The sequence below is a fragment of the Anabas testudineus genome, chromosome 4 (genome assembly GCF_900324465.2).
Source record: "Anabas testudineus chromosome 4, fAnaTes1.2, whole genome shotgun sequence".
Lineage (NCBI taxonomy): Eukaryota > Metazoa > Chordata > Actinopteri > Anabantiformes > Anabantidae > Anabas > Anabas testudineus.
The window spans coordinates 22,032,606-22,057,057 of NC_046613.1; the positions used below are offsets into that span (position 1 = coordinate 22,032,606).

At 37.1% G+C, this 24,452-nt stretch overlaps 2 protein-coding genes across 2 annotated transcripts; both read right to left on the bottom strand.

Moving 5' to 3' along the window:
- Window positions 1-219: 219 nt before the first annotated feature.
- On the bottom strand, window positions 220-23,991 carry LOC113152480 (complement factor H-like). The gene is made up of 33 exons (XM_026345741.1): window positions 23,843-23,991; window positions 23,525-23,707; window positions 23,216-23,321; window positions 22,018-22,094; window positions 21,684-21,866; window positions 21,180-21,362; window positions 20,884-21,078; window positions 20,608-20,781; window positions 19,709-19,876; window positions 19,305-19,469; window positions 18,723-18,890; window positions 18,101-18,268; window positions 17,651-17,815; window positions 17,098-17,283; window positions 16,816-17,007; window positions 14,415-14,534; window positions 14,050-14,229; window positions 13,809-13,914; window positions 13,484-13,560; window positions 12,711-12,902; window positions 12,439-12,627; window positions 11,741-11,929; window positions 11,182-11,361; window positions 5,601-5,804; window positions 5,330-5,359; window positions 4,250-4,381; window positions 3,759-3,938; window positions 3,265-3,444; window positions 2,484-2,678; window positions 2,029-2,217; window positions 1,333-1,521; window positions 774-953; window positions 220-603 (listed from the first exon to the last, which is right to left on the bottom strand). The coding sequence occupies exons 1-33, from the start codon at window positions 23,907-23,909 to the stop codon at window positions 398-400; spliced, it is 5,298 nt and encodes a 1,765-aa protein (XP_026201526.1). The 5' UTR covers window positions 23,910-23,991; the 3' UTR covers window positions 220-397.
- On the bottom strand, window positions 5,936-9,617 carry LOC113152029 (sushi, von Willebrand factor type A, EGF and pentraxin domain-containing protein 1-like). Its single transcript, XM_026344941.1, has 7 exons — window positions 9,466-9,617; window positions 8,963-9,142; window positions 8,468-8,647; window positions 7,687-7,881; window positions 7,232-7,420; window positions 6,533-6,721; window positions 5,936-6,153 (listed from the first exon to the last, which is right to left on the bottom strand). The coding sequence occupies exons 1-7, from the start codon at window positions 9,533-9,535 to the stop codon at window positions 5,951-5,953; spliced, it is 1,206 nt and encodes a 401-aa protein (XP_026200726.1). The 5' UTR covers window positions 9,536-9,617; the 3' UTR covers window positions 5,936-5,950.
- Window positions 23,992-24,452: the final 461 nt, after the last annotated feature.

The window sequence follows — 24,452 nt, forward strand, 5'->3', positions numbered from 1 at the left end:
CCTGGAGTGCTCCATAAATAATATGACACCAGATGGACCGGTACTGACAAACAGTCATCACTGTAGAAGCTTTTATAACAAATAGGAATTACTTTTTGAATTAGTTTTTGAAATCTGAAACATTAAGAACAAATATTATATAATTTCTGCACAAATATGTATTATAATGTCATAATTCTCACAGCTTCTCTATGACACATGTTGAAGCAGAACACTGACTGAGAGTATAAATGTTTTATTGAAATGGTGTCACAGCACTGAAGTATACACACTGGATCAGTACTGGTTGATCTCTTCACTCTCTGCAATCACTGACATGTTTGTCCAGGCAGCTCTGATTTAGCATGTACTGTCCAGCTGGAACACAGACTGTGAACAGCACCGGCCTTTCCATAGATTACCAACTACGAGGTACACAAGTGGGGAGGTTCATCACACCATCATTACACTTCTGTCGCATTTCCAATCTGCCATCAGGGACTGTTCCTCTGATACAACTAAATGTAATATGATCTCCATGAGGTGAATACAGCTTATCATCGGTCTTATGTGTAAACCTAATATTATGTCTGTACATGTCGTCTCTATTGACAGTGCAGGGTCCTGGAAGAAATAACAGAGACATAGTATTTCATTAATGTTCATCATATTCTAGAGAAATCGACCCAATTGAGGAACATGTTCTGTTGCATGTCTGCTTCATGGATTAGTTTTATGTGTGCACAGACTTCTTTAAATGCAATATGAAAATTATAAAGGCGACTGTAACTTACGGAGGCATCTCATGGATCCAGTCCAACGACCATTGTTGCAGGTTTTAAAAGGTTCACCCTGCATAGTGTAGTATGGCTGACAGATGTATTCAACCTTCTCAGTATTTACGTAACTGAATTTAATGTCATATTTGAGGTCTCCATCTGGCAGAGTTGGTGGTTTCCCACAGCCCACAGGCGCTGAAATAAAGTAAGCAAAGTATCTTTTTAATTTGTCACTTTCTAATGCTTTACGTCCTGATCTTTATATTTATGATCAGCCTGTTATGTCAGCTTTAGAGTACTGATTTGTTTCCCCAGTTTTGTATCAGTGAGAAACATATTCACTGTTCTGACTCTGGAAAATACACAGAAATCACAAGACTTAACTCACTTAACACTAAGAATAAGACCAGACCACCTTTACAAGCATGACTTACTTCACAACATAAACAAAGTGGTAAACAGGTAAATGAACAGATCTTCTCTGATACTGCACTGTGGTGTCACTTGTTCTATAATTTCCTTTAATAAAAAGGACAAAAAACAAATGAAACAAAAAAAACTAAACTAAACTTACGTCCACATGTTGGAAAGGGTTCACTCCACTGTCCATTTGCTAAACATTCAACCTCTTCATTCCCGTGAATAACGTGATTACGCTGGCGACAATCAAATCTTAACTTTTCTCCTGCTCGTAGCTGAGAACCTGCTACATGTCTTGTCATGAGCCTTACACTTCCTGGTATTTCTGTGACTCTGCAGTTTTCTGTTTTAAAGAAGAGAATCAGATTTGTAAAGAGGTATTTACAGTATAAACAGCTGTAAATCAGATCTAATATCAGACAACATTATATTTAAATCTACTGTATGTTTATCCAGATGCTGTCCAAAATATAACTTTTCCTAATATGCACAAAGTAGATGAGGACACAAACAACAATAATGGAGTTATTGGGAGACTAGAAACAGTAGCACTATTAATATATTATTAGTTTTCATAGGTCAGATGCAAGAAATGACTCTAAAAGAATGATAATGCTCCACATCTGCACCAGGTTATTTTATTTTTATTTTAACTCAAAGTGGCCAAAATAAAAAAGAAATGAAAGATATAAACTAAAATCTGTACTTGCTATAAGTAAATAGATTGATGAGGGAAAGGGCAACTATAAAAAGGTTTTGAATCAGAAATTATAATATCAGTATATTAATCTCACTATAGCTTCAATAATTTATTTGAAATGGGAGTGTGCTCCAGTGAAAGCAGACATACTAGAGCAAGTTGGAAACGGTTTATCCCACTGCCCACTTTGTAAACACTGAATTCTGACAGAGCCGTCCAGCCTGTACCCAGTGTCACAGGAAAACTGTAACACGTGTCCAATTTTCATGATTTCATTTGCTGATGTTAATCCAGTTGCATGGAGATTAGGGTGCATCACATCTACTTCACAAGTGATATCTGAAAAAAGTAGAGCAGAAACTGTGACATTCAAATAAATAAACAATAATAAAAACACAACTATGTTGATTTAAAGAATTGAACTTTATGCAGTTAGTTTCTTTAAGATTAATTCAATTCTGTCTGTTTCCCTAATATAAGAATTCAGGTGCACTATCTCACAAGGACAAAGCCATGAGTCACTTCAAGTTATGTAGTCTCATAAAAAGAAGAAATGTACAAAGATAACTCTGTAATATTTTTCTAACAGTCGTGTTGATGTTTACCATTGCAAGAAGGGAATGGACTGGTCCACTGTCCATCCTCACCACATATCAGCAATGATGTGCCATTAAGGTATTTCCCATCTTCACAGCTGAATGTGAGGACGTGATCAGGAAGTATGAGGTCGTTATTTTCTGGTAAACCTTTCACTATGAAGCCTCCATCTACAGGCGGGGGCTCACAGCCTGAAGTTAAAACTTGAAACACACAGTCAGTCAGGTCACTGCAGAACAAACAAAGTCATGACTGAGGCAACATTTGATATTTAAATTACACTTTTCAACATCCAACTCCTCAAAATAACGTTGCAACAGAGAAACCAAACCTCAAGGCCACTGTGGATTTTTAAAATCGACCACATTTTAAAAAAGCATTTTGTTGTTGCATGTGGACATAAAAGTCTCAGATTGGTTTCAAATATAAAATGTTGAGTTGCTTTAAAGAAACACAACCCCCTCCCCCAAAAAAACATTATTTAACTCCAATAGAATAAATCATAGAAAACATATCAAATATTACCACAGTGTTGTGGTTGGATGACTCAGTAACCAGATTTTCTCAGCTTAAACATTTGATGTGTTTTCTATGTTGTATTGTGAATAAAATATGGATTCATCAGATTTGCAAGTCAATTCATTCAGTTTTATGTGGCTTTTAGATGATATCTCAACTTTTTTGGAATTGGGATTGTACGTACGTCTAAGGCACAAACAACAGTGTTATTATTATTATTAGTATTCACTTCAGTGTTGAAAGCATAAAATAAAATGACAACTGACTTACAGGTGCAGCTTCCCCCACTGATGGCCAGCCAGCCCCCACTTGTACATGCATATTTGATGGTCAGGCTTGATTTATAACCAGGATCACAAGTGAACTCTATCACATGTCCTTGTTGGTACTCAGTCTTTCTGGTCTCTTCTGAAATACGAGCGTGGTGAACCTGTGGGAGCGTTGAACATGCTAACAAACAACAACATGGGAAAACAAAAAGAAATAGTTACAAGCTTTCACACTATTTCATCAGCTGATGGGCAAATAACACAGACAATCTGACTATTACCACAATGTAAAGCATCTAAACATGAACAGAGGTACTTTCAGGGGGAGTGTTTTGATTGAAAGGAGCTTGTATGCTGCCTCAACACTAACAATATCATACGACTTCAGCGTCTGAGCACTAGGATCCAGAATCTAATGTGAATGTAGCATCCCTGCATGTCAGAACAAGTCAGCAGTAAAAGACAAATAAAATAAAAAAAAGTAATGTAACTCACAGTAGCATGTTCCTTGACGGACTGCCAACCAGCCCCCCCTTGTGCACACATATTTGGAGGTTTGATCTGATTGATAGCCCGTTTCACAGGTGAAATGGATCACATCTCCTTCTTGGTACTCAGCTTTTTTGGTGTCTTCTGACACTTGGGCGTGAGGAACATCTGGGAGATTGGAACATGCTAAGAGAGAAAAGCATGGCATCATGTATTGAAGAGAAAAAAGTGAACACAAAACACACTCAAAACTGATTAACACTCAGACGTTATGATATACTGCACTGTAATGCTGTCACAGACCAAATATACTAACTATAACTAAATATGATTTTAAATAATTAAGCACTCTCCTGAAATAAGAAAATATGACTAATCTAGAAATGTAGTTATCCATTAGCCTTTTTTATATCCATTTAACAGAATGCTGTCTTTATCTCCTCACAGCTGAAACTGTCAGCTTTTAAAAGGACGCCTTTTAAAAAAATCCTTCTTACCATTCTGCGATAAAGAAACGTCCACAGTTCCCAACAAGTGGAGAAACAAGAGGATTAAAGAGAAGTGCATTGTCCTTTGACCAGTGCTGTGTTCAGACCTGAAGTCCTGTGTGTTTGTCTCCAACAGACGTCCTCAGGGAGCATTGAGGGTAATGACACCGACTGCCCAATGAGACAGCAACACATCACAGTCCCATGCATACAGTATCCTTTGTACTTTTAGATTCAGTTTATATAGTTTCATGCAGCACTTGTTCTGTATCGTGTCACTCTTCATAAAGGGACGTGTGCTCAGTCAGCTGTTAGTAGCTAACTAAAAGACTTCATGACGTATGGTGGAGGAAACATCATCTGATGTCTGAGGATAGTTGGATAGAGACCATAGATTTATCCTCCAGGTTGGCTTCACTTCACTCCTGGCCTCAATGAGCTCATTAGGTGAAACACAGGAAGGTGAGGGTGTAAAAAAGATAGTAACAGTCACACCTGTGCCAGCCCCTCCTACCCCCTACAGTGGGTCGATAGGTGTGTCCAACCTGGTGGATGTGGGAATTAGGCCTGATCTTTCTGGGCATGGATTCAAGGGAAGCATAATGAAGCCACAGGAAGCACTAGCTTGTCTTATTAGATTGGAAAAATTGATCTTGGTGAAGATCAAATCACATTTCATGACCAATTTATACAGAAAACCAGGAAAATGCAAACAATGCCATTACTTTTAATCTTCAGAATCTGCTTAATTTTAATATTAATATAAACAACAGCTGCCTCCTTATGCTGGTAAATCAGTTAGTATTCAGAGCTGGAAGCTGTTCAACATTAAATATCCATCCAGGACTGATGAGGCCTTCTGGATGGAAGGTGAAACATCTTCAAGAACTTCAAGCAAATCCAGTTCCCACCGAACAGCATTTTTGGGCATAAACATGACCTGGAACACTGAGTTTTCATGTGATTTTATGGACAATTTTAAGTATAAAACATCTTGACATGATACGTTTACGGGTGGATTAAGAGTTCTCTTCAGCCCAACAACCTCTAAGATGAGTGGTTATGTGGAATTCAAGGTGCTGCTTCCACCTGTGAAGCTGACATAACTTTTCACATCAACTAAATAAAACAAAAATAAGAATTTAACATTATAACACAAGTTGAAGCAGAACACTGACTGAGAGAGTATAAATGTTTTATTGAAATGGTGTCACAGCACTGAAGTATACACACTGGATCAGTACTGGTTGATCTCTTCACTCTCTGCAATCACTGACATGTTTGTCCAGGCAGCTCTGATTTAGCATGTACTGTCCAGCTGGAACACAGACTGTGAACAGCAACGGCCTTTCCATAGATTACCAACTACGAGGTACACAAGTGGGGAGGTTCATCACACCATCATTACACTCCTGTCGCATTTCCAATCTGCCATCAGGGACTGTTCCTCTGATACAACTAAATGTAATATGATCTTTATGAGGTGAATACAGCTTATCATCGGTCTTATGTGTAAACCTAATATTATGTCTGTACATGTCGTCTCTATTGACAGTGCAGGGTCCTGGAAGAAATAACAGAGACATAGTATTTTATTAACGTACAGTATATTCCAAATAAATTACCCAAGTGAGGAACATGTTCTGTTGCGTGTCTGCTTCATGGATTAGTTTTATGTGTGCACAAACTTCATTAAATACAATATGAAAATTATAAAGGTGACTGTAACTTAGGGAGGCATCTCATGGATCCAGTCCAACGACCATTGTTGCAGGTTTTAAAAGGTTCACCCTGCATAGTGTAGTGTAGCTGACAGATGTATTCAACCTTCTCAGTATTTACGTAACTGAATTTAATGTCGTATTTGAGGTCTCCATCTGGCAGAGTTGGTGGTTTCCCACAGCCCACAGGCGCTGAAATAAAGTAAGCAAAGTATCTTTTTAATTTGTCACTTTCTAATGCTTTACGTCCTGATCTTTATAATTACGATCAGCCTGTTATGTCAGCTTTAGAGTACTGATTTATTTCCCCAGTTTTGTATCAGTGAGAAACATATTCACTGTTCTGACTCTGGAAAATACACAGAAATCACAAGACTTAACTCACTTAACACTAAGAATAAGACCAGACCACGTTTACAAGCATGACTTACTTCACAACATAAACAAAGTGGTAAACAGGTAAATGAACAGATCTTCTCTGATACTGCACTGTGGTGTCACTTGTTCTATAATTTCCTTTAATAAAAAGGACAAAAAACAAATTAAACAAAAAAAACTAAACTAAACTTACGTCCACATGTTGGAAAGGGTTCACTCCACTGTCCATTTGCTAAACATTCAACCTCTTCATTCCCGTGAATAACGTGATTACGCAGGCGACAATCAAATCTTAACTTTTCTCCTGCTCGTAGCTGAGAACCTGCTACATGTCTTGTAGTGAGCCTTACACTTCCTGGTATTTCTGTGACTCTGCAGTTTTCTGTTTTAAAGAAGAGAATCAGATTTCTAAAGAGGTATTTACAGTATAAACAGCTGTAAATCAGATCTAATATCAGACAAACATTATATTTAAATCTACTGTATGTTTATCCAGATGCTGTCCAAAATATAACTTTTCCTAATATGCACAAAGTAGATGAGGACACAAACAACAATAATGGAGTTATTGGGAGACTAGAAACAGTAGCACTATTAATATATTATTAGTATTCATAGGTCAGATGCAAGAAACACAACTCTAAAAGAATGATAATGCTCCACATCTGCACCAGGTTATTTTATTTTTATTTTAACTCAAAGTGGCCAAAATAAAAAATAAATGAAAGATATAAACTAAAATCTGTACTTGCTATAAGTAAATAGATTGATGAGGGAAAGGGCAACTATAAAACGGTTTTGAATCAGAAATTATGATATTAGTTTATTAATCTCACTATAGCTTCAATAATTTATTTGAAATGGGAGTGTGCTCCAGTGAAAGCAGACATACTAGAGCAAGTTGGAAACGGTTTATCCCACTGTCCACTTTGTAAACACTGAATTCTGACAGACCCGTCCAGCCTGTACCCAGTGTCACAGGAAAATTGTAACACGTGTCCAATTTTCATGATTTCATTTGCTGATGTTAATCCAGTTGCATGGAGATTAGGGTGCATCACATCTACTTCACAAGTGATATCTGAAAAAAGTAGAGCAGAAACTGTGACATTCAAATAAATAAACAATAATAAAAACACAACTATGTTGATTTAAAGAATTGAACTTTATGCAGTTAGTTTCTTTAAGATTAATTCAATTCTGTCTGTTTCCCTAATATAAGAATTCAGGTGCACTATCTCACAAGGACAAAGCCATGAGTCACTTCAAGTTATGCAGTCTCATAAAAAGAAGAAATGTACAAAGATAACTCTGTAATATTTTTCTAACAGTCGTGTTGATGTTTACCATTGCAAGAAGGGAATGGACTGGTCCACTGTCCATCCTCACCACATATCAGCAATGATGTGCCATTAAGGTATTTCCCATCTTCACAGCTGAATGTGAGGACGTGATCAGGAAGTATGAGGTCGTTATTTTCTGGTAAACCTTTCACTATGAAGCCTCCATCTACAGGCGGGGGCTCACAGCCTGAAGTTAAAACTTGAAACACACAGTCAGTCAGGTCACTGCAGAACAAACAAAGTCATGACTGAGGCAACATTTGATATTTAAATTACACTTTTCAACATCCGACTCCTCAAAATAACGTTGCAACAGAGAAACCAAACCTCAAGGCCACTGTGGATTTTTAAAATCGACCACATTTTAAAAAAGCATTTTGTTGTTGCATGTGGACATAAAAGTCTCAGATTGGTTTCAAATATAAAATGTTGAGTTGCTTTAAAGAAACACAACCCCCTCCCCCAAAAAAACATTATTTAACTCCAATAGAATAAATCATAGAAAACATATCAAATATTACCACAGTGTTGTGGTTGGATGACTCAGTAACCAGATTTTCTCAGCGTAAACATTTGATGTGTTTTCTATGTTGTATTGTGAATAAAATATGGATTCATCAGATTTGCAAGTCAATTCATTCAGTTTTATGTGGCTTTTAGATAATATCTCAACTTTTTTGGAATTGGGATTGTACGTACGTCTAAGGCACAAACAACAGTGTTATTATTATTATTAGTATTCACTTCAGTGTTGAAAGCACAAAATAAAATGACAACTGACTTACAGGTGCAGCTTCCCCCACTGATGGCCAGCCAGCCCCCACTTGTACATGCATATTTGATGGTCAGGCTTGATTTATAACCAGGATCACAAGTGAACTCTATCACATGTCCTTGTTGGTACTCAGTCTTTCTGGTCTCTTCTGAAATACGAGCGTGGTGAACCTGTGGGAGCGTTGAACATGCTAACAAACAACAACATGGGAAAACAAAAAGAAATAGTTACAAGCATTCACACTATTTCATCAGCTGATGGGCAAATAACACAGACAATCTGACTATTACCACAATGTAAAGCATCTAAACATGAACAGAGGTACTTTCAGGGGGAGTGTTTTGATTGAAAGGAGCTTGTATGCTGCCTCAACACTAACAATATCATACGACTTCAGCGTCTGAGCACTAGGATCCAGAATCTAATGTGAATGTAGCATCCCTGCATGTCAGAACAAGTCAGCAGTAAAAGACAAATAAAATAAAAAAAAAGTAATGTAACTCACAGTAGCATGTTCCTTGACGGACTGCCAACCAGCCCCCCCTTGTGCACACATATTTGGAGGTTTGATATGATTGATAGCCCGTTTCACAGGTGAAATGGATCACATCTCCTTCTTGGTACTCAGCTTTTTTGGTGTCTTCTGACACTTGGGCGTGAGGAACATCTGGGAGATTGGAACATGCTAAGAGAGAAAAGCATGGCATCATGTATTGAAGAGAAAAAAGTGAACACAAAACACACTCAAAACTGATTATCACTCAGACGTTATGATATACTGCACTGTAATGCTGTCACAGACCAAATATACTAACTATAACTAAATATGATTTTAAATGAACAACGCGACAAACACGCACTCTCCTGAAATAAGAAAATATTACTAATCTAGAAATGTAGTTATCCATCAGCCTTTTTTTTATCCATTTAACAGAATGCTGTCTTTATCTCCTCACAGCTGAAACTGTCAGAATTTAAAAGGACGCCTTTTAAAAAAATCCTTCTTACCATTCTGCGATAAAGAAACGTCCACATTTCCCAACAAATGGAGAAACAAGAGGATTAAAGAGAAGTGCATTGTCCTTTGACCAGTGCTGTGTTCAGACCTGAAGTCCTGTGTGTTTGTCTCCAACAGACCTCAGGGAGCATTGAGGGTAATGACACCGACTGCCCAATGAGACAGCAACACATCACAGTCACATGCATACAGTATCCTTTGTACTTTTAGATTCAGTTTATATTGTTTCATGCAGCACTTGTTCTGTATCGTGTCACTCTTCATAAAGGGACGTGTGCTCAGTCAGCTGTTAGTAGCTAACTAAAAGACTTCATGACGTATGGTGGAGGAAACATCATCTGATGTCTGAGGATAGTTGGCTAGAGACCATAGATTTGTCCTCCAGGTTGGCTTCACTTCACTCCTGGCCTCAATGAGCTCATTAGGTGAAACACTGGAAGGGGAAGATGTGAAAAGATAGTAACATTCACACCTGTGCCAGCCCCTCCTACCCCCTACAGTGGGTCATTTGGAGGTGTCCAACCTGGTGGATGTGTGAATTGGGCCTGATCTTTCTGGGCATGGATTCAAGGGAAGCATAATGAAGCCACAGGAAGCACTAGCTTGTCTTATTAGATTGGAAAAATTGATCTTGGTGAAGATCATATCACATTTCATGACCAATTTATACAGAAAACCAGGAAAATGCAAACAGTGCCATTACTTTTAATCTTCAGAATCTGCTTAATTTTAATATTAATATAAACAACAGCTGCCTCCTTATGCTGGTAAAACAGTTAGTATTCAGAGCTGGAAGGTGTTCAACATTAAATATCCATCCAGGACTGATGAGGCCTTCTGGATGGAAGGTGAAACATCTTCAAGAACTTCAAGCAAATCCAGTTCCCACCGAACAGCATTTTTGGGCATAAATATGACCTGAAACACTGAGTTTTCATGTGATTTTATGGACAATTTTAAGTATAAAACATCTTGACATGATACGTTTACGGGTGGATTAAGAGTTCTCTTCAGCCCAACAACCTCTAAGATGAGTGGTTATGTGGAATTCAAGGTGCTGCTTCCACCTGTGAAGCTGACACAACTTTTCACATCAACTAAATAAAACAAAAATAAGAATTTAACATTATAACACAAGTTGAGGCAGAACACTGACTGAGAGTATAAATGTTTTATTGAAATGGTGTCACAGCACTGAAGTATACACACTGGATCAGTACTGGTTGATCTCTTCACTTTCTACAATCACTGACATGTTTGTCCAGGCAGCTCTGATTTAGCATGTACTGTCCAGCTGGAACACAGACTGTGAACAGCACCGGCCTTTCCATAGATTACCAACTACGAGGTACACAAGTGGGGAGGTTCATCAGACCATCATTACACTGCTGTCGCATTTCCAATCTGCCATCAGGGACTGTTCCTCTGATACAACTAAATGTAATATGATCTTTATGAGGTGAATACAGCTTATCATTGGTCTTATGTGTAAACCTAATATTATGTCTGTTCATGTCGTCTGTATTGACAGTGCAGGGTCCTGGAAGAAATAACAGAGACATAGTATTTTATTAACGCACAGTATATTCCAAATAAATTACCCAAGTGAGGAACATGTTCTGCGTGTCTGCTTCATGGATTAGTTTTATGTGTGCACAAACGTCTTTAAATGCAATATGAACATTATAAAGGCGACTGTAACTTACGGAGGCATCTCATGGATCCAGTCCAAAGACCATTGTTGCAGGTTTTAAAAGGTTCACCCTCCATAGTGTAGTATGGCTGACAGATGTATTCAACCTTCTCAGTATTTACGTAACTGAATTTAATGTCGTATTTGAGGTCTCCATCTGGCAGAGTTGGTGGTTTCCCACAGCCCACAGGCGCTGAAATAAAGTAAGCAAAGTATCTTTTTAATTTGTCACTTTCTAATGCTTTACGTCCTGATCTTTATAGTTATGATCAGCCTGTTATGTCAGCTTTAGAGTACTGATTTGTTTCCCCAGTTTTGTATCAGTGAGAAACATATTCACTGTTCTGACTCTGGAAAATACACAGAAATCACAAGACTTAACTCACTTAACACTAAGAATAAGACCAGACCACCTTTACAAGCATGACTTGCTTCACAACATAAACAAAGTGGTAAACAGGTAAATGAACAGATCTTCTCTGATACTGCACTGTGGTGTCACTTGTTCTATAATTTCCTTTAATAAAAAGGACAAAAAACAAATGAAACAAAACAAACAAAACTAAACTTACGTCCACATGTTGGAAAGGGTTCACTCCACTGTCCATTTGCTAAACATTCAACCTTATCATTCCCGTGAATAACGTGATTACGCTGGCGACAATCAAATCGTAACTTTTCTCCTGCTCGTAGTTGAGAACCTGCTACATGTTTTGTAGTGAGCCTTACACTTCCTGGTATTTCTGTGACTCTGCAGTTTTCTGTTTTAAAGAAGAGAATCAGATTTGTAAAGAGGTATTTACAGTATAAACAGCTGTAAATCAGATCTAATATCAGACAAACATTATATTTAAATCTACTGTATATTTATCCAGATGCTGTCCAAAATATAACTTTTCCTAATATGCACAAAGTAGATGAGGACACAAACAACAATAATGGAGTTGTTGGGAGACTAGAAACAGTAGTACTATTAATATATTATTAGTATTCATAGGTCAGATGCAAGAAATGACTCTGAAAGAATGATAATGCTCCACATCTGCACCAGGTTATTTTCATTAACTCAAAGTGGCCAAAATAAAAAATCAATGAAAGATCTACTGTCCGTAACTAAAATCTATACTTGCTATAAGTAAATCGATTGATGAGGGAAAGGGCAACTATAAAACGGTTTTGAATCAGAAATTATAATATCAGTATATTAATCTCACTATAGCTTCAATAATTTATTTGAAATGGGAGTGTGCTCCAGTGAAAGCAGACATACTAGAGCAAGTTGGAAACGGTTTATCCCACTGTCCACTTTGTAAACACTGAATTCTGACAGACCCGTCCAGCCTGTACCCAGTGTCACAGGAAAACTGTAACACATGTCCAATTTTCATGGTTTCATTTGCTGATGTTAATCCAGTTGCATGGAGATTAGGGTGCATCACATCTACGTCACAAGTGATATCTGAAAAAAAAAAAAGTAGAGCAGAAACAATAAAATTCAATTAAAAAAACAAAAACACAACTATGTTGACTTAAAGAAGTTACCTTCACATGTGGGGAATGGATTATCCCACTTCCCATCTTGACCACATACTAATGCTGAACTCCCATTCCTATATTTTCCGGGGACATCACAGCTGAATGTGAGAAAACGTCCTGGAAGTATGGGTTCATCATTTTCCGGTAAACCCTTTACTGTAATTTCATTATCCACAGGTGGAGGTTCACAGCTCAGAGCTGACGAAACACAACCAGTCAGTCATTTCAGTGGATATGCATCTCAACTAAACAAATATAGTGTTTGAAAAAAGTTACATTCTGTAGCTTTGACAGAAGAAACAGGACAAAGGGTGGACAAAATGAGAAGGAAGTCCAGTCGATTTCCAGATAACTTCACCTGGATGACAGAGAACCTACACCGATATAATCCCCCCTGTTAATGTTGTAGAAATCCTGTTTTGTATGTCATTTTGGCATAGTCAGTGAACCAAAATACTTACTTACAAATTTAAGACAATTCATTGTTGCAATTAACAGTAAATAGATGTTTGTAACTGTAGCTTGTAGTTAATCTTCACCCTGAGGATTTATATTAACATGGTTGTGTCTGACTTATTTCTAATCAAAGAAGTAGCAGTTGTAGAAAGCAGCTGTTTATGTTTTGCACTAATGCCCTTACCACCATAACCACTCAACCAGGATATGTTGTTTTACTTACTGAACCTTTTTTTTTTTGTGCTGTATCGCTTAAAAAAAAAAACAATGTTGAAGTGTGAAGATGATGAACAGGACGTTGTTATGCTGTTTATGAGACTTACGTTCACATACGGGCACATGATTGGTCCATCTATCCAGCATACAGGTCCGACTGGAAACCTTACTAACCATTTGGTATCTGCAATGGAACAATGCACACTAAAATAAAGCTTTTCATTTTGACATAAACACATGAATCATTAAATGCTGTGACTGTGATTCAAGGTTAATTTTCACACCATGTTGAACTTATTTTGCATAAACACTACATCTTGTACTGATATCTTGCGAAACCTGAAACATTTCTACTTATGGCACTTTTGTGTCTTAGCTGTTTGCTTCCTTCTGCGAAACAACAACTTGAAAAGTAAATGTAGATCAACCTACCCTTCGTTACAAACATACTGGATAACTGCTCCAAAAACAAACTCTTCTCCTTTGATAATTCTATAATAGCCATTGGGAATGTCATCAGGAAGTTCACACGGTTTTACTAAAAAACACAAAACAAAACATGATGTGAGTATTCAACCATAAAGTTAACTGAGACCTTTTGACACAACCTAATGCCTCCATAGTACCACAATAAAAGCACTGAAAGCATTCAACAGAAAATCAGTCAACTCACAGATGCATGTTCCCTTACGGATTACCAGCCAGCCCTCGTTTGTGCATGCATATTTGATGCTCGGACCAGATACGTAACCGGTTTCACAGGTGAAATAGATCACATCTCCCTGTTGGTACTGAGCTTTTCTGGACTGTTCTGTCACAAACGCATGAGGAACGTTGGGGGTCCCCTCACATGCTGACAAACAACAACATAACAACACAGTAAAGAAGAGGATACTGCACGTCTCCTTAACAGTTACAGACAATCTTGAACAACGCTGAAATACCTTTACACAAAAGATATAGTTGACAAGTGCTTAAATATCTCCTGATGTTTGTGCTACAAATTTAGCCTGTTGAATTTAAAAAGGTCAGTCTCACCATTCTGTGATAAAGACACATCCACATTCGCGAGAACCAGAAGAATTAAAGACAATCGCATTTTGAGCAGCTGTGCATGGACAAATGAGAGTCTGAGGCTGATGTCGTCTGAGCACAATACTTACCAGTCACAGTCATCAGGGGGACGCTGAGGGTCACAACAGGGACTGCCCAGTGGGATTGCACAAGTCTATATGAACACAGCAGGACACAAGGCAAAACACAGAGGCATGCTCTGTTGACATAACCTTAAAGAGGCACAGCGACAGCATCTGTCATACAACATGCAGCAGTTTACAGACTCTTCAGAGTGGATCCCTTGGTATCCTCACATCTATATTCATAAAATTCTACATGCAAGTTTGAAGAAAAAAGATCAATGTCTGATCCGATTTTCGGGATCGGATGATGATTAACAGGTTTGTTTGACTATTCAGTGTGACATACTTGATAATTCAGTACAAAGTCTCACTGAAAAAAAAAACAGTCAGTTAAGAAACTTGATCCATGTTTGTTTGCACTTTAATGATTTAGACTTTAAAATACATCAAACAAACAAAAGTCCAACTGCAGCCGCCTCCACTCACTAATGATTTTCCCATTTTGAGGCCACCATTCTAACCTGCACCGATCCTAAACCCCAAAACCCTAAAGTCACTTTAAGCTCAGTTGTAATAAAAAGGATATATATTCAGAGTATTATAGGCTGACAAAAGTAATGAGATTCAGCTGTATTTGATCAGATCTCTGGACCCGATTCAACATTTAATACACTGGATTTTGGCGTTAATCAAAATGTTGCTATAGTTTGTCCAGAAGAAAGAAAATCTGTAGATACTGCACAGGGTTTAATTGATTTTATTAATATTTTATACAAAGTCTATTTGCTTGTTTTGTTTTGTTCTCCATGAATGAATCTTCTCAGTTTGTATTGGACACATCTGTGCTCAGAAAGGAACATATAACAATAATAAAAGATCCACCTCACCCTGATCAGCAGCTCCTACAAGCTGGTCAGAGAACTAATGCTGTAAACATCACATGGTCATATCAAAACACGGTCTATATGTGCAATATTTTACTGTAATACATACCACTATTGTACTATCAGGAATAATACTACAATGTATGTATAAATAACTTAAGTACATGGGGAATTAAAAAAATCTGTTTTTACAGTCATCCTTTTTCATTTCAGCCATGCTGTGATCAGCTCCTATAGTTTGAATGGGACCAATCGAGTGTGAGCACGTCTTGACCTGCTCGTCGAGTTCTGAGGGTTTGAAAATGTGTTGATGAGTCGCTTCCAGGTGTTACAGGTCTGAGTATGTGTCACATTATTATTATTGGTGTGATGAAAAAGCTAAATTAAACCTGTCAGAAGGATCATAATAAAATCGAGCTTCGGTTCACCGCCTCACTCTCAATTATGTTTTTGTAGAAATCATAAGGATCATTTTGTGATGAAATGCATGTTTTTGAATCAGTGACTGACAATTCGCAAGGAGGTGGTTGAGTTGGATTTTGGGTGTGTATGTATCGTGCAGGACTGACAAGTTGCAGGAAGACAAAACAAGATGTTGATAAAAATATTCTGCCTGCTGTTTAATAATGGAGTAAACATATTTAAACACATCCTTTGTAATCATCAGTTTTATTCAATATAACAAAAGTTCATAACATCAAATCACTTTGTTACGTATATGATTGTTAGACTCAGGATTACCCATCGTAATGGTTATAGTTATGAAGATTATTATGTGATAAAACCAATATGAATAATGCACATGGCAAACAGACAACAGAAAAAAAGTGATTTAGTTTTTTGTTTTTTTAAGGGGGTGGGGGGTATTCTTTACTGAGACACACTTGAATCTTGAGAAACAGGTTCAGTTTCCAAACTTTGATCTGTGGGAGGAAAAAAAAACATCTGTGTTCAGTATCACAACTTCAATTACAGCACAGTAATTGTGGGTTCTCCATCAATTTAACCAGTACAGTATTTGCTGTTCTGGTTTAGTCTGATCTGACAAATGACAAACAAAAAAAAAAAAAAAAAAAAAAAAACAATGAACTGATAAGATACTGGAGTAACTGGAGTTTTACTGCTTCATAAAGCATCATCCCTCTTACACATAATCTCAGTATCAAAGTAAATGAGACGTGGTAAATAAACCAAGACATATGTTTATGAATTTAACCCATTTTACTGATTTAAACTCTTAAACTTAACAAACTGTAAAACATCATATTCAAACGGTGCAGATTCACTCAACACAAAACGTTCACGTTAAAAAAAACAAAAAACAATCAAAACTAATTTAACGCAGTGTTAAATCTCAAGTCTTCTTTCTAAAGCTTTCTCTGAAGTCATTTGTGAAATGCTATTGGATGTACGTACTTGTGCACTCAATGTTCTTGTTCTCCCATTCCCCATCTTGGCATCTAATGGTGCCCCCTCCCTCGGCCTCCAGTCTTAAGTCATCTTTGCACTGATAAGTTACTTCAGAACCAGACAGGTATTCACTTTGATATGACTCCATCACCACAGCATTGTCAACTTTAGGTGGGGGCTTACAGGATTTGAGAGATGCTGCAAGAAATTAAAAGAAACAGTTTTAGATTAAATCCTCTAATATATTTTGTACACTACGTACAGTTGATGAAATCAAACATGACTCACGTGTACAGAAGATTGGGGGTGTCACTTCGCCTGTTTTCCATTGTCCTTTGCGACAGGTCAGCTGAGAAACCACAGCATTGTATCCTTCGTTACATCGGATCTGGATGTTTTTGTTGGGTTCATACATTTTTAGTTGAGGTGTCCAACGTCCATTAGGAATAACAGGAGGTCCGCACTTATTTTTCCCTAAAGTAGATACAAATACAATTGGTTTCTAATTTTTCGTTAGCAATGAAACATTTCTCAACTTATCCAGCACCAGGATAAAAAATAAATCAAGGCTGCTTCAAATTTGCTACACAATGATGTAGTCAGATAAAATGTATTTAACTTTTTGTTTGGTATATACCTTTACCATCAAATACAAGTCACGTTTTAACATATTTTAAATTCAAAAAACTGATGTGTGTGAAGTGTCAGTGTCACTGCTCTCAGGCAGCTTGACTTAGACTGGAGAGTACAGGTTCCAGTAATAAACCAGTAAAGAGATCTGTCAGAGACATTTTCCTTCTTGAAACCTGTTAGAATTAGACATGAAGACTTTATGAGTTACCGATGCATGGTTGAAGTCCAACATACACACTTCCGTTACATTTGGCTTCACCCCACCATCCACTGCTCAAAAGTTTATAAGAATCACCACAGGTGAAGTAGACTGTGTCATTGTAGGGACCAACTATAAATCCATTGTCTAATTTAGGTTTTGGACATTTCAAATCTATAAAAAAAGAGCAAAATATTCAGACAGCATCAATCAAGTGACAACAAGACACATTAATTTATCAGTTTCAAACAGAAAAACAAAAAATATCTAGATACATTTTAATGTCTATAAAATGAATTGACATTTAAAAGTAAATGGATCCTGTTGCTCATCCTTCATCTTTTCATCAAGTGCCTCCACAGGACAATAAATAACTTTGGTCCTTTCATTAACATTAGTTTAATGTTAAGTAACTATACAATGTTTGAAACCATATTTGTTCTAGTTGTATGTTCTTACCTGGACAGCTCTGAATATCAGTCCAAACACCTTTATCACAGGTAACATTAAAACGTATTTCCTTGTTACTACTGCATTCGTATTCAACTGTTTCATCTTGGCTGTAAATGTTCTTGTTGTTGCGGACAATGTATGCTTTGACAATGTTCTTTTTTTTACACGTTGTTTCTGAAACAAATTAAACGAAAAGACTTTACACAAATAAAGTGTGTTTCATATTTCCTGTATTCTTAAATACGCTCTCCAGTACTTACAGTGTTTCAGTAAGAGGTATTTTACTGTGTATTCAGGTGTTAAATATACTTCATAAAAGAAAAGCTGGTTTCCATGAAGTGTGGCATTTATCCATGTTCATCTAATTTCTTTCAGTGCTAAATAAATATACATTAAAGTGGTATAAACAAATCTAAATCTAATTTAAATCTAAAATTACAATTCAAGGCTTCATTTATCAGACAAGTTGTAAACATGGAATCTTTGTTAGTCTGAACTGCTGCGGTAGAAGAATAGAAGAAGAAGAAGATGAGTGAATGTCCTTTAGTAAATAATGTGAAGTTATCTGACCTGTTCTATGATGTTTGAGAGTGAGTGGGAACAAACTGTATTATGTTGAATTTCTTACCTTTACACGATGAAGTCCCAATCCAACCGTTTTCTCCACAGGTTAGAGAATAACTCCCCCCCCCTGTCTTACAGGCATAATAAACTATCTCATTGTACCAGTATTCTTGACGGGTTCCTTCCAAGTTTGCATTTGGGTCAATATGTTGCAATGTGTTGCATTTGATCTCTGAAAGAAAGAAAGAATAAAACAAACAAACAAACAAACAACACACATAATTTCTATTTATAACTTAATCTTTTCACATGAAGTGGACATATTCTACATATTTTACATATTTTACATATTATCAATAGTAACAGCCTCTCTAGTAACAACAGACCAAACTCATACTTTTAAATGATTTATCACTGCTCAGCTTTTCAAAGTACCAGAGAAGGATCCTGTTGTAAGATGATGGTGGTGACCACCTGTCTGAAGCCTCCTCACTCTCAACATTAGAGAGTTATCATTGAATTGATGCTTGGACTGTAGCTGCTGCTTTATTTTTATATTCAGATAATAAGAATGATTTTTCTGCAAACAAGTGCACTGGCCCAAACAAACATGGCAACACTGAGTATGTTGTCATGAAATTCTTACCTGTACATTTTTGTTGTCCGATCCAACCACGTTCTCCACAGGTTAGAGAAAAACTTCCTTTATAAGGAACCCTGCACTTTAAATCAACCTGTTCATTGTATCTGTATTGTCCTTTATTATTGATGATATCCCCATACTGGTAACTAGGTGGTTCGCATGTGATTTCTGAAAGATAAATAAAATGCAGTTTTACCCTGTTGTAACATTTACTGTGTTGTTACTGCACTATGAAAACTGCTTCTTAGTGTAAAGAGGCTTCAGCAACTTAATACTGGACGGGGTTTTGTTAAAAACTTTTTAAATGCATTCAAAGAAAGTCAAATATAAAAAAAAATACACAGATATAAAAACAACAACAACAACACAAAACACACCAACACTGAACTTGTTCTGTTTTTTCTTACCTGTACATCGTAGATTTCCAGACCAACCATGTTTTCCACAGGTTAGAGTAAACTGTCCTGTAAAACCTTCACTGCAGACATACCTGACTTGTTCATTATATCTGTATATCATCTTATCGTTGTTTGTAATATCTGCATTCTGGACATCACGTCTGTCACATGTAATTTCTGGAAAAAAAAGAAAATCCTTGTTATTATAACCTGTTTTATCCATTAATGTCACTGAAGTATTGCAGGAGGCTACATTACCTTTTGCCTGAATTATACAGATGCACACAGACAAACGTTCAGAGATGTTTGCCTACATGTTTCAAACAGGCCTCCCGGCAAAACGTACAATCAACTTATGCATTTGCTTGACATGCAGGTCCAGCGAACATGTTGAGATCTGGGAGGTGTGTGTGTCAGCATATGAAACTGTTACTACTTACTGTTAACAATAGAAAGTGAATGGCTCTAGTACAAGCTTTGGTTTATGTGCAGTATTTTAGATTTAAGACATGTTTCATTATGTACACTCAAGTTAACTGTTAGTTTGTGTTTTTTCTCCTTTTTCTTTTGATTGAATCAAATTAAATTTAAATCTCTAGCTCTGATATACTGTATTTACTGATTGCATATGGTGAGAAGCCTTGAGGTTTGCAGTAAGCTGGAGATATTCAGCATAATTCTTAAGCCATTCACTGCTTCTGGACCATAACACCAATCACAAAAATGTAACTTAAACTGGTCCCTGCAGTGGTAGAAGACATATTAATGCCTAACGCATGGCCTTTTTCTGCTTACCAACCGTTAAAGTTTAAGTTTCTGATTGGTGGAAAATAGTAGAGTAAAAAAAGACTGATCCTAACTGGACCAATAGTAGAAATACCATAAATACAAATTCAGTTGAATAATACCTCGACAAAGTGGATTTGGTTCCCATCCACCTCTGGAGCATGTGGCCTCAGCAGCTGTTTCCTTGTAGCCTGACCTACAGCTGTAACCTACAGTCTCCCCCAGTGTTATTTTGTCTCTCCAGTAATCCACATACCACCGACTCACATGTGGGTCTTGTTTGATGCACACAACCTCTAGAAAAAGACAGATTTGTTAATGTGAAGTAAACATCAGGCTTTGATGAACCAGTAATCTCATAGTCTCTGGACACAGTCTAAAGCACACAGAGTCTGTACCTTGGCAAACTGGTCTCACAGTCCATTCTCCATTGTCTTTGCAAGTAGTTTCTGCTGTCAACTCCCAGGAACCAAAAATCCCGTACCTCTGTTCACATGTGACTCTCACTCTGTCACCAGGTAGAAATAGGTTTCTGAATGCAGGTTCATACGTGGTTCCTTTGAGTGGTGGCAAATCCAGTTTACATTTTATCACTGCAGTTAGTGGGAAATTAAGCACATGTCGCACATGTTAGTTTGTTTTAATAACCCAGCACATTTTTATGAAGCATTGGAATTTCTCAGCCTGTACTTACATTCACATGCAGGTGTGGGACTCCAGTCCGCCCCTGATCCTAACTTTATGCATTTTGACTGTCGTTCTTCTGTCCGTTTGTATTTGTCCTTGCATCTAAAATGTAGGATGTCATGCTCTTTGTACTCCAGGGTATCTTCAAGCACGTCACCATTTTCAATCTCAGGCGGTCTACATGTTATAGCTGTTAGGAATATTCACATGAGCATGAACATATAACTACATTTCTTTATGAAAAGACAAATAAATTAACTACGTGTGCAAATCTCCAGTAAGCGACAACACTTTAAGGTTTAAAATGACTATATTCCTTGCAAAGTAAAAGGGTAAGATTAGGTTTGAATTGACTTGTTAATCTTACTTGTGGTACAGTTTAATTCATTATTTGGAGCTCTCATACACTTTAAAATAGTTTATATTAGTTTAGTTTGCTATGGTTTTTATATACAGTACGTATGCATGGGTTCATCTTCAACTTCCTCCCCGTTTCTTCATCTTGATGTACCTTTACATGTTGGGGTGTTGCCACTCCACTCTCCATATTCATTACAATACAGCTCTGATGGCCCATCTAGGATTTCATTTCCAAACTTGCAGCTAAATCGAACTACATTGCCGTAGGTTGCTTCCTCCAAGTCCCCAATCACCTGAACCTTATTGTCCACATTAATAACTGGGCACTGTTGGGCTGGAAAGAAAAACACGATGGAAAAAAATGTATTCATCATTATCAAGTGTTGATGTACAAGTAGATAATCAATGAGGTTTTAAATTTTCCAACTAACATGGTGACATTTCTCCACGTGTGTGTGAATAAGATCCTTTTTTTGTTAACATACCTTCACAGATAGGAACAATACCATCCCAGCCTTCTGCCATGCAGGTCCGGTAGTTTTTCCGACTGACCATTTGATAACTAAAAGAAGAAGAGTATATGTTGAAGCAAGGTTACAAAATAGAAGGCATATCTAATTTAAACCTGCTGTGATCCACTGGAAACTATACTAGAGTATATTTAGGATTTAATCATGTGATTTGACTAAAGACTTAACTTTGACTTAAACTTGAAACAGCAAAAAACAAACGAGCAAAAAAAAAAAAAAAAAAAAAAAAAAAAAAATCCCCATTGAAACACGATTGGGTAATTTATATACAAATGTGTGCAAACCTGGCAACCCAAAAGAACACAGCATAGCAGCAGAGACCAAAGCATGAGGAAGCTATTAGTCCAAAAATATAAACATTTGGATTTGAGAATTATATTGTTGATGAAAAGAACAGTGATGGTGAAAATGTTAGTGACAGGATCACAACAGTGTCCAACTTCCTTAGTAAAAAACCCATAAAAAGCAGGTGAATATTTCTTTTTAGCTAACTTGTTTGCTGTGGCTTTTGAGTTTGGCTGAATGCATTGAAAAAGAACGGTACCAGTACCATTTTGTGAACAGATTTAAAGTTTCTGGGGAAATCTATGTTAAAAAGCCAAGGACAGAAATCAGTGGTAAATACGTGTGACCTTCAAGTCCCCAGGTGGTAATGCATGAGAAACAGTCATGCTACTGTGACGAACAAAGCCACATTGGTTGGAGGTTTTTTGGCAAGCTGTTATCACAGTCCACCATTTGCATCCAGAAATACAACTCTATTATGCAAAGAGGAAGCTGAACATCAGTTCTGTTAGAGAAGTTCACGTTTCAGCTCAGGAAAAAATTAATGGACTTCTGAGGCTGAAGACAGAAAACTATCCAGACTGTATGAGTGTGCATCAGTGAGTGTGCTAGACTGGGCTGCCTGCAGTCCAGATCTGTCACCTGTGATGTCTCCTATATGGTGCACCATGAAAAGGAGCAGTTGAAGTCTTGAATGCAGGTTTTAGGATCCTCTGTTCACAAACTATTTCTTTGTGTGACTTCTTACTGAAGCAACCTAAGGCTTGTTTGAGATTTGTGCATGTGACTTAATTCCACCTCTGATAGTCACAAAGCACAAAATACATAAAAAAACAGTATGGATTTGTGATTACTAAGAGATTCGTACCCTTTGTGACAGGTGTACACAACTTGTGAGCCAAAGACAAAATCTTCTCCCTTCTCCAGATGAAAATCTGCAAACTGTGCATCACCGGGATGACCACACGATCTCGCTTAAAACATGTACATTTGAAAGAATAACAGTAAATTCATGGCAGTGAATTGCACAAATTGCAGTGATGACACTAGTGGTTGTTCTATTCAACTATAATACACTGTATTTTTATTAATACTATACCGTTTAATTTAGATTAATCAATAGTGTCCTGCTTCAGCACAGAGTGCAGTTTCACAGAGATAAGAGCTGGTTACTCACGTTGACATTTTGTGCCTCTAGGTTGCCATTTTCCCTCAATACAAAGCAGTTTAAAGAAACCACTGTAACCAACATTGCAGCCCACTCTCAATTGTTTTCCACCAGGATAACTGGCTTCCATGCCAGTTGTGTCAAAATTCGAATCATAATGGGGGCCGCTTATAAACTGTTGAAGGGTGCATTCTGTGGGATAGCAATAAACAGATTAGAAGTATGAGTCATTTTGTGTTCATCCTAACAATAAAATATCAATGCACAGAAGAAAATTGAAAAATAAGATACAAAGGCTGTACGAATTATTCAACTACTTGGTCTTACCTTGACTTTTCACAAAGGCCAGTGGATACATCCACAGAAATAGGACACAGCTTCTGGTTATGTGCATTTTACCTACATTACCCTGAGCCACCAGAGAGAAGTAAAAACTGGAGACTGTTATACACAGGAGCTGTGGATTTCACACAAAAGGATTGCTCAACAGTTTACGCAACTCTGCTCCAACCTCCAAATATAATCTGAGGCTTGCAGGGAACAGAATCCAGAGGAAGTAACCAAACACACAAACCCTTTATATTACACACTGGATCCTTAGCAAAATGTTAAAAACACCATCTTTTCTTTCTTATATCCTTAAATACTGATTTATATCACAGAATAAAAAGAATCATAAACAGACAAAGCAAAAAAAAAAACAAACAAAAAACATAACTTATAGAGAATTTTTAAATTGCAACCCATTTACTGTTTCAACAGTTTCATGTACTCAGGCTTTGCTGTGTTTATTATCATCCAGTGACAAATGAGGAGTATTCCTGTAAAAGCTTATTTGTTTTTTGCTTTCCTGGCAATCATTTGCTGCAATCAATTAAACAAACTAAAGTCAGCTGAGCCTCTTCTAATCTAAAATAAATATAAAAAAATAAACACC